The 11,400-nt window shown below is 31.2% G+C and overlaps 1 protein-coding gene across 1 annotated transcript; it reads right to left on the bottom strand.

Moving 5' to 3' along the window:
• Positions 1–5,334: 5,334 nt before the first annotated feature.
• On the bottom strand, positions 5,335–8,304 carry LOC132755733 (uncharacterized). The gene is made up of 2 exons (XM_060746650.1): positions 7,288–8,304; positions 5,335–7,104 (listed from the first exon to the last, which is right to left on the bottom strand). The coding sequence occupies exons 1-2, from the start codon at positions 8,302–8,304 to the stop codon at positions 5,335–5,337; spliced, it is 2,787 nt and encodes a 928-aa protein (XP_060602633.1).
• Positions 8,305–11,400: the final 3,096 nt, after the last annotated feature.

Genomic DNA, 11,400 nt, shown 5'->3' with positions numbered 1-11,400 from the left:
GCATATACTAACTGTATAATAAGTATACAATTGCAAGGTTGATAAAATCAAACAACACCTTCCATTTTTATAATCTCAAACAAATGGAAGTAATAATAGAAATTAATGAATCAATATTCAATATTAGAAAAGTGATATTTACAAATTATCTGGTATGCAAAATCAAAAGCGTTGACACTTTTTAATGACCAGTTATCCTGTTCACGTAATTTAATATTAAAGACATTAGTAATAGCTGTATAACTGAAAATGGGTAACCGATAAATTTACGTAAAAATATCATCATGTATAGTGAGGTCTCGACGTGTGGTTTTGAAAAATGAAAGAGTAGTCATTTTAATGAGTTAAGATTTAAGATTTGTTCCAATCATATTTTGACATGTATTGTGCATTGATTGAATAATAAAAGTAATAAAAATTTGTAATCCTGAAATCTTGAAAAAAGAGATGTCACTGTAAGATTACACATGTCCCCGATGATGCTTTGTTAAAGTATTGGGAGAAATGTCACATCGATCTTAATCACCGACATTAAAAAAGGTGGGGGTGATAGACCTCGTTGAGGTACAAGCAAATATGAAAGTTTAAGGTCATTTTTTAGAATTGAAGGTTCCTTGATAACCAACGTAGGGATTATCCTGCGGATGTTTCTAAAATCAAAATTTCACCATTTTCGTGTTTAAATGTTAAATTCTGCTTAGGGTGGTGATCGGGGCGTGGACGTTAACTTGCACTTTCCAGTACTGCCCATGAACAGACTTAATCAAACCGTGCCTCAACATTTACAATTTGTTGTTTGGGTCGTTTTTCTCTACTTTAATCTAATGAGCAAATTTAAATATTTAAGACAGACAGAACGGCAGACAAACCAAAAAACAATAATTTATATTTCGAAGCATACGACGGAGGGCATACAAATATTTATTTTGCACAAAAGGCCTCAATCCATTTAGATTTGTATCGCTCTAAAAAATTACAGTTAATTTTCCTAGGTACAGTTTAAGCCACAAATTTTATCACAAATCATGAAAACAGTGCATTATTTAGACAATCCTTGCAATTAGGCAGTATCCCATGTCATTCTTAGCACACGACCTCAATTTTTGTGTGTAAAAAATGTATTGCAAGAAAGTAATCACCATTTATAGTCATATGAACTATGATACGATAATCATTGTTCTTAAAAACCTGCCATTCATTTTTCGATAGCCTTCAAAATACCCATATTGTACGGTTTCTCTTGAATATTTGTTTGATGAGATATCCTGAAAAAATTCACCGTTGCTTAATTATGGGTAATACAATACAATAATACAACATAATATTTATTAAGATATTTTGACCGTGCCGAAGTTGTTATGAATTTTAAAGCATCCCGGAGATGATGATAGCGAAACATTATTGAACTACTGAAATTTAAATGTTAGATTTATAACGTTATTTGAAAAATAAACAACTAATACTTGATAACAAGGGGTGATAAATATTAACGAAGACTTGCTACTAGTGTTATCGTATACGCATATATTTCTAGCATATTGTTAGACAAAATTTGAATGAAATAAAAATTCTTAGAAAACTACACATAAATCAAAATTGTCACAACTCTACCAAGCGCAACTCGTATATGTATTATTACGAGTATGTTATAAATTAACTAAATAATATCAATAACTTTACACTGTTTCAATGAAATTCATCACCAATGAACCCGGGGCATTTCAACCGAGTATATAAGACTTCAAAGGAGTCAGTACGTATTTTGTTATTAACGTCGTGTTGCAGAGAAGTTTACTTTTTTACTCAAACTCAAAGTTTTCTCCGTCTGGTTCAATGAATCACATGTGCCATTGAATAAATTGCATGTACATATCAGCTTTAGGTGACATTGGCATTCTCTTGAAGGGGTTACCAACATATCACCAAGGACTACCGACTGTTCATGCAAACATTCCAATTTTCTGTGTTGGACGGTCATTCAAATTGATTTTTATTTCTTTGAAATTACTTAAATTATCTGTAAACTTGTAAAATAGATATATAATGTTTATCTAAAGAATTATATAGAACATATAAAGAAAACTAACTATAGAGCTGCACAAACATTTTTTATTCAATACAAATTGTATATGTATATTTGACAGTAATAATTATATTGTCAGTATGAATTAAACAGCAAAAGTTATAACATATATAACAATGATATAATTAATGAATTAATATAATTTAAAGTTAATAAGGATAAGATGAGATTTTTTTTTTGACAATATTTTAGAAATGTCATATAGTTAAAAGTTTCTCAGTGTTGTTGTACTTTTCTAGTCGTTTGGGGTCATTGAATCCAACTTTTAGCGCTTAACTCTTGTCTATGATATTTATTTATTATTGTTAGTACAATCAAATGAACAATTACAAATATATAGGTCTCCATGCTGTTGGTTTAAACATACTTTTTTATTCGGTATATCTACATTATGATGAATTATATTTACACATTTTGGAATCGGCAGAAAGCTATGAAAGCTTATGAGTGTCCTGTCCCAGTTTAAACAGTTTACTTTCATACAGTTCTTGTAATTAACATGCACAAAGTTCATTTAGTTGAACATATACCGAAGACAATTTTAAAGAAAAGAGGTATTTGGCGATAAGCAGATAGAAAACAAAATAGTAAAAAAATGCTACCAGCTAATATTGACAAGAAAAATTGATATTTAAGAAAGCAAAGAAGAAATGGATGAACGAAAATAGAGCAGTAGGAGTGCTGATTGGTCACTTAAATACCCATTTTGCCCCAGAAATGCTTTTGTTTATTTCTCAAAATATTTTTATAAATGATGTCCTGTTATAGTTTACAAAACTCTATTTATTTGCCATTTATTACAGTAATGATTTGCCTATGTTGCCTTCTGGTTTATAGTGAGATTTAGTATTTTGTATGGAAGTCAAAAATTAATTTTTTACATTTTGCTATTTTTATTAAAATAACTTTATATTCAGCCCTACTATTTCAGTCAATAAGTCTCTAACATGATCTAAGCGTATGTTATTGTTCATCTGTGCTGTTCTACAAAATTTAGAAAATTCGACGGGAGCGATAGCGAGCGAAGAATGTTTCTAATTTCTGTAGAACAGCTACGGGTGAATACTAACATATTAAGTGTCAAACTTTATTTGGCCTCATTAATATTCACTTAATTACGTCACTACCAGCGCGCTTTATTAATCAATTACCTGAATGGTGGGTTTAAATTTTATATTTAAACATACAGTATCTGTGGATATTTTAATCTGAACTGCATGTACGAATTATCCTTTATCGATGAATGCAAAATTCATGTAGGTAGACCTTTTGACGTCATTTTTACTGATATTCAAAAGTGGCCGACGAAAGCGCATGTGGAAATCTATGGAAATGAATATTGTTACAAACTCAATTCTATAAAGCACTATGAAAAGTAGAAGGTGACTATGAACAAAATTTCATATAGTATCGACTTTTGTTCTTCTATGAAAATTAACACTCATTATTTTGAACAAATACAGTGTTTTCATTGGATGACAAATAAAGTTGGACACTAAAACCATTTTTTGAACATTATTAAATATGAAAACTCATGTTTACTATTGCTTTCTAAAAACAGAAAAAATATGTGTTTCTGAGGTAAATGTGCTCATGAAAACATGGCAGATTGACATACGAGCCTTAAGCATTTCAATATTTACTGTTTAGAGAATAATTATGCTCGAATGTTCTGTTATTGATCATTAACTACCACTTTAGTAGCCATACAAATGAAAAAGTTAATAAATGTCAGTCATTTTTATCCCGTCTGTTCCGAAGAAAAATTTAAGCTAATATGATCGCAGCGCGTTGTTGATGTCGTGCAAAAATATAAATGTAACCCATTATTAAAAAATAATTATGATACAAGCTTCGAAACAATGAATACTTGCATATCATAAGGTGCAGTTGTGAAATAAAGTGCACTATTCTGAAAGCTATGTTTTTGGAGTTATACTCGTTTAAAGATAGAATTTTTGTCAAATTTCATATTAAGCACTATAATAACAAAACAATACAAAAATCCATAAGCAAAGTGGAATACTTGTTAATCTTGACAAGGCACAGTTGTAAGACAAGGTGCATTAACTGAAAGCAATACTTTTAGAAGTTATGCCTGTTTAAAAGTTATAATAATAATAAATAAGTCAGTGATACCGGTCTCTCTTTATAGACGAGCGTAAACACTGCATGCACTGCTCTTTTTATAATTATAACTTATTGGAATAAAAACTTGGTAAATAGACACATTCCTTAACTGATGAAATTCTTCCGATAAGTACAAACAGTATTCACGTACTGCAACCGTGTAGTGGTAGTACAAGCCTTACTTTATATTTCACTTTTATTTAAAACAAATCAGAAGATAAACAAGCGATGCAATCGGTATACTTTAAAACAGTGCTATCAACGAGATATAGAGGATAATTGTTTGTTTTGCATGTAAGATCGTAATATATTTCACTGATTGAACACCAGATGCAATATTTTCAAGTGTGGCATAGCCACGAGTGAAAATATAATAGCTGGTGTTCGCGAATGAAATATATTTTATCTTGTATGTAAAACATATAAATTTTCTTTTTATTTCATGCTTTTTAAGTGATTTTAAGTTCTTTTTACTGATTTTGCATCCTAATGTCGTGCCTTCTCCTGTATTACGTAATCACATCATACAGTCACATTGCCAATTTTGAAATATAGTTCTGTCAAATTTCTCTAATTTTATTACATTTTAAACATGATGCATGATGACATCAACTTTCTTTTCCTAAAGAAGCGAATTTTACGTATGACGGCATTTATTTTTGCATTTTATTCCACTTAGTTATGATATTCTTTTCATCGGCATTCAGATCTAGTCCGGCTTCAGTGAAAATTATATTTTATAATATAATCATCTGATATTTATCAGTAAAACACTGGAAAGCATGAAATAAATATGATTACACAAATTTAATGAAAAATCTGATACTGATATACGACGTTATTTTTTATCATATTCATCATTTGAATCACACAAAGTCGACAATTGAAATTGCAGAGATTTCTGACGTTAATACATTACTGCTAATTACTTTGTGAATTGCGAGTTATAGCTGATTTTATCAATATATTTAAACAAACAACATTCAGCATTGTCACGACAAAACTAAACCCCTAAGAATCTAATTTATCATTGATGACGATGTCTGTATTCTGGTTTTATGCTTATAGATGTTATATTATGCATTCGTCAGGTTTTGTTGTTTAAGGTTTTTCTGATTAACTTATTTAATTTCAAATTTTCTACTGACTGTCGTTAATTTCGTTGACTGCGCAGAGCTTTCCACATTCCCATTTGTGTTTGTATAAATTTTAGAACGAAACATGTCTAATGTGCGTTTGTTTACGAAAGAAATCATTATAAACACACCTTGTCCGGCATTAAAGACTATGTAGAAATATGCAAACAGGAGAACATTAGTGAACTGATATAAGAATCCAAAAAGCCATGTGATGGCTGTTAAAGTTGACAGTTTTGCGAATATCAGTAAATTTTGGCGTTCATTACTGCTATTTTGTGCAATGTCAGGAATTCGAGACACACTCCATACAACATAACTAAACATACCAAGGTTAGCCGTGATAATAAGCCCGAGAGGAATAGCAACAAAATAAAGTATCATATTGGGCCCTTGAATGTAACAGTTTGAACCACCATAGCCAAAACCTTCAGAATCCTGGTTTGTTGTGATCGTAACTACTATATAAGAAATTACCAAAATGGCTGACAGAGACTCTGTAAAGATTATATGGTAACAAAATTTTTTCATTGTGTCTTGAGAGACAGATTTTTCTTTTATCTTACCAAAAGCATTCATCATGTGAAAAGTAGAAACGAACATCCAAAAGAAACTGGACAAAAGATTATAATGTAGGAGAATTCCAACTGTTGAACAAAGCCAAGGAAGTTTAATGCGTGTTACAGATATTGTTAATGCCAAAGTATGGGCGAAGAAAAGATGAAAAATGAGAGCCATGTTATTCAATCCTGGCACTGTCCTTAATCTTGGAAGTACACAATAGATAATAAAGGTAAATACGAGAGATATGATAGACAATACGAGACAAATTATGGTCAATACGACAAGCTCGTCATAACGGCTACTGACAACAGCATCAACTGATGGTAATTGTGAAAAGTACTCATCGCCACATACATAAAATCTTCCATTTTGATCTGAAGACAAAATATTTGAAAATGTTATATCAGGTGTTGGGTTCCCTGATGATACTTCATGTTCAAGAAAACTTACTTTCTTGTTTGATAAATCTATTTTAAATTCTTCATTACTTAGTTTGATGCGAGGACAGAATGGCTTGGGTTGAACTAAAAAATCTGGTTGACATTTTGGTTCCGGCGACAAAGGTGTAAATGGAAAAGTCAAAAAGCCTAATCCATTTTCAGTTTGCCCGTTAATTATCAGTTCATGTTGCAGTGAGTCGAGAATAAGCTCGTTTAACTTTGTGATTAATTCTTCTTTCAGGGTGTAGTTCCTAGAATATGGAGGCATTTCTATATCGTCTATAGAGTGTTGAATCGTATATTGTGCATAATGATTACTTGTAGCGAAAATCTTCTCCATTTCCTCTAAAGTCGCAGAACTATTTTTTAAACCATTGAAACGTATGTCAACAATAACGGCTATGTAGGAGACGAAAGGTAGACAATTTGATAAATTAAATCTATGCATTAACGAAATCGTATCCTCCAGAGTGCAGTTCAATTTCACGTAAGTATTAAATGAACATATGTCTGCAGAACCAATTGTGGTGAGCATGATATTCAATTTTGATGATATATCATCGTACATAGTCATCTCAATTGACAGCAAGTTATTCCTCTTGCTATATTTTGCAATGTGGGAAGGCAAAAGTTTAAAACGTAGTCCAAGTACCACACCATGTAAAGAATAATCGATTTTCTTGTAAACTGGTGAACACGTGTCCTTTAACAAATGCATTCCCTCTGAGCATGATAAAGACCTGCATTTCTTCTGAAATTATTAATTTGACAAAATCTCACCTTTTTTTAATCAAATATGATAATAAATTGATAAATTTGATTCATTTTGAGCCTTTATTTACTATTTTTTTCACTTTAAATTAGTTAAGATATAGATGCAGATAATTCGAAAAAGTTGAAAACAAATAAAGGAGAAGTTAAAACATTAGTTTACCTTGTATGGATCATATCGTGAGCTTGACGAACATTTTGTGATACCTATACTGCCTGATTCTGTTGAACGTTCTAAATTACTAAAGTCAAGCAGAGCTACAAATGAGCTGCCTAAGCCTTGCACCTGTCCCATCATGCATATATCATTGATATCATTTATGCTATGCCCATTACATAAGAAACAGTGTATGTTTTTGAAATTATCATAAATTGATGAGTATGAATGGCATGCTGATTCTATGTTAGGGTCATAAGTTTTCCATGTACTTGTCACATTGCATCTGTCTATTTCATCTTCGCATATGCTCACAGCGTTCCATGGCGTGGAAGGTGAAGGTACAAACATAACTTGACAAAAAGGTTCCTCCGAAAGTTTCAGCATAACTTCAGACACATGTAAAAGCGAAAACTTCTTTTTTTTCTCGCATTCGACATTAGTATCCCAAAAAGTCAGATCATAGCGTGAAGCTGCATTACAAATTGCGCAGAAAATGTTTTTAAATGTCACATTTGATAAATTTGAAGAAACGGGCATAAGTGTTTTAAAATCACCTTTTTCAAAATCAAAATCATGATACTCTCTTAAACATTTAGAAGTAACATCATGATCTATGTAATTTGCCGGACAGTTGCTGACCATCTTATACGATTTCCCATTTAACGCTGTTTTACTATAAGGTCGAAATTGAGCGTAAACACATTGTTCATGCGCATTTTTCAATTTTTCAACTTCTAATTTATCCAAAAATCGTTCTGGTTTATCTGGGCAACAGTTGTTTCCGCAATTTTCCTCACACGTACATAACCCACAGCAGGGATACTCTAAGAAACTGTAACGACGCGATAAGTTTTTCTGCGCTTTATCAAAGCAAAGATTTGTATAAGGACAAAGTTTTTTAAAGTCCTCAACGCTTTCTTCTTGAGCAGATCTTTCGTTTACACTTGCCTTAGATTCTCTGATACATTTTATCGCCAGTAAAATTGTTAAATACAGTATATATTCTTGTAGCCTTGTCATTCTTCAATTTTAAATGTATTCACAATTTTCTAAAAGTACTGTTATGTTTATCAAGTATGAAAATCCTTATCTTAATTGATATTTATTCTCCGAACTTGGGTAAGCAAATGGTAATAATGTCTCCGACCGAGAATCTTATAACTCTGATTAAGCATAATCGGAAACGGGCATTTATTCTTCTAGTTGATACATCGTCCAATCAAATAACAGAATGTCACGACAGCGTATAGAAATGTTCGACACGAAACATCATTTCAAATCTATTATAAATACGGATTTTCTAACATTTCCTAACTAAAATGATTCAAGATGGTAAAAATGACTGTCTAAATTGTATCCACTATTTCTTTTAAGTAAAATTTCAACATGAAGAGAATATTTAAGATCCGATAAAATGATACCTTTTATAGATAGTTTTTTTATAGTCGACTTTTAATAAAAAAGCACGACAATTCCAAATAAGCATATCATTGATAATAATTGGAAAAATAACAAACCACATTAAAATTGCTGGTATCAATAGATCACGTGGTCTGCTAGATTAAAGGTTAATGTTTAAGTGAAATCATACGTAAAGAAGTTTTAATTCGGGACATTCCTTTATAAGTGCCGTCTGCAGCATTAAGTATTAAAGTAAATTAACTATTCTTAATAAATAACGATTTTATTATTCAGATTAAACAGTTCTAAGCTATTTCTAGATGTGTAGCTTTATTAACATTTTACATCTGGAAATAGTTTATTTAATTCTTTGTTGAATTTAGTCACGGTTGACTGGTACGCTATTTTTCCGTGTTCACTATTAAAGAGGGTACAAGCGTTAGGCATTATAATACATTAAATTAAAGGAGATATATACGGAATATTATGTAGTAGTAGCTTTTTTTAAGGCTTTGTATTTTGCTACGAGCAGCGGTGGAAAATTGATATCTCGCGACACCGAAGGTCAAGTGAGATATCAATTTTCAAACGTTGCAAGTAGCAAAATGCATAGCCTCAGAAAGCTTCTACAAAATAATTTTACCTTTTCGGTGTATGGATTCGCTAATGACCATACTGCAACCAAACGTTTTAAACCGACTGAAAAAAATATGAAATTTCTGCAATCGCTGAATTAAAAAATGGTGCGATTGATATCAACAACTGGATGAACGCTAATAAACTCAAAATGAACTCATCGAAAACAGAATTCATAACATTTGGAAGTGCTCAAGAACTCGAAAAGTGTCACCTAAAATCCATTTGTATTAACGGAGATAAGATCAACTCCGAGGAGTCCATTAGATATTTAGTCGCATTTCTAGACCAAACACTAAATTTCAAGGAACATGTCAAACGAAAGTGCCGTACTGCAATGTTAAACTATCTTAAAATAAAACGTTTCCGAAAATATCTCACCAAAGAAGCAGCTGAAATACTAGTTATAGCACTCGTAATGTCACACTTGGATTCTTGCAATGTCATTCTTTATGGTGTATCCGATTTTGAATTGAAAAAAATGCAACGTATTCAAAACACGTGCGCTAAGTTAGTTCTGCAACGAAAGAAATTTGACAGTCCAAGGCAAGCATTTTTAGACCTTCACTGGCTGCCCATCAAATCTAGAATCGAATATAAAATTTTGACTTTTGTATACAATTGTTCCATCGGTCATGCTCCAAAATACCTTTCTGAACTCATAACCAAACAAGTACCAAATACCTGACTACGTTCAGCTAAAACCTCTGAGAACTGCTACGTTATTCCATTCAATAAAAGAAACACAATTAGTGACAGAAGTTTCGGAACTATTGGTCCAAAATTGTGGAATCCGCTACCATTAGAGTTGAAACAATCTAAGAATATTGATGTATTTAAGAGAAATCTTAAAACAATTTTTTTCAGAAACTTTGAATCACTATTCTAAAATCTGAAATGAGATAAACATAAGTAATGTATAACTGATGACTGACAGTGTGATGAATGTTTTATTCTTTTTAATCTATTTGTAATCAAGTTACATGTATATAAATAATCTTATCTCATGCTACATGTATATCAATCAGTTTTATCATTTTATGGCCTCTGCAATTTTTTGAAAATATGTTAATTGGAATTGTATGTAAAAGCTTTTATTTCATTTGATGTTGATCCACATATTCTTATTCATTCACAATTTTATTCTTATTATTTATATGAACTGTACAACGCCGTTGAGTATTGTTAAATAGAAACGGGCATTTAATTAAATAAAAAGTTTCAAGTTTTTTTTTTTAGTAAAAATGATTTTCATATACTACACTTCTATAAGAAATTTCAGAAAATGAAAAATGAATTTATGACTGACGGATGAATACGTAATTTATGCAAAACCGGCGACGCCTCTTATAATTTTGGTTCACGTTTCCTAATGCTTACGTTAGACACAGCTAAGATCGGAACCAACGTCAAAAAATAATCCGGCATTTCCATATATGGTTCTGTATTTGTCACTAACATAATACGGAATTTTCTATCCGTTGGGAGAAAATTTATAGGTATAAAATAAAATTTAGAAAACGGTTTTGACACAAATATGACTTGAAAACTCTTGATGATTTCTACTTCAAACTTGTACTTATTTACATTATCATATTAAATCTGGTCCTGAATGATAAAAATACATTGTCCTCATTTGTTGACAATTTATTATTGTGTTATTGTAACTTTGTTATAACCCAAAAAAACTTGCACTTTACTACCGGAATAAACAGTATTTAAATGTTACAGAGAATTTATTTATCAATGTAGAGATAGTGTTCCATTAAATTATAAGTAAGAGGTTAAAATGAGCAAAGTAAAAATAGAAAAGCAATCACTATAGAAGTAAACTGTGTGAAACCAGACAACTCCCTCAACAGACTATCTAAATATACCTCTACCGGGAGACCACACTACCAAAGGTTTTAACCTCACGGTCTAGACCGTGGCAGGTTGGCTGAGCTATCAATAATTTTTTGGAATAATTGCGTTTAAACAAAAAACAACGAATTTTTTAATTCTACAACAGTGCTTTATTTTGTTTAACAAAATTGTTGTCTTATAAGAAAACAAATGTATTAGATATGCAAAACAAAC

This window comes from Ruditapes philippinarum, unplaced genomic scaffold (assembly GCF_026571515.1).
Source record: "Ruditapes philippinarum isolate M1 unplaced genomic scaffold, ASM2657151v2 ctg5241_1_1_1_1, whole genome shotgun sequence".
Taxonomy (NCBI): domain Eukaryota; kingdom Metazoa; phylum Mollusca; class Bivalvia; order Venerida; family Veneridae; genus Ruditapes; species Ruditapes philippinarum.
Note: the sequence above shows the minus strand (reverse complement) of the source record. Positions and strands in the feature narration are given on the sequence as shown.

Bases quoted from the DNA above. Each gene is read 5' to 3' on its own strand.
- LOC132755733 (XM_060746650.1), bottom strand. From the start codon at position 8,304: ATGACAAGGCTACAAGAATATATACTGTATTTAACAATTTTACTGGCG. The intron at 7,105-7,287 runs GTAAACTAATGT...TAATAATTTCAG, and splicing joins CACGATATGATCCATACAAG to AAGAAATGCAGGTCTTTATC.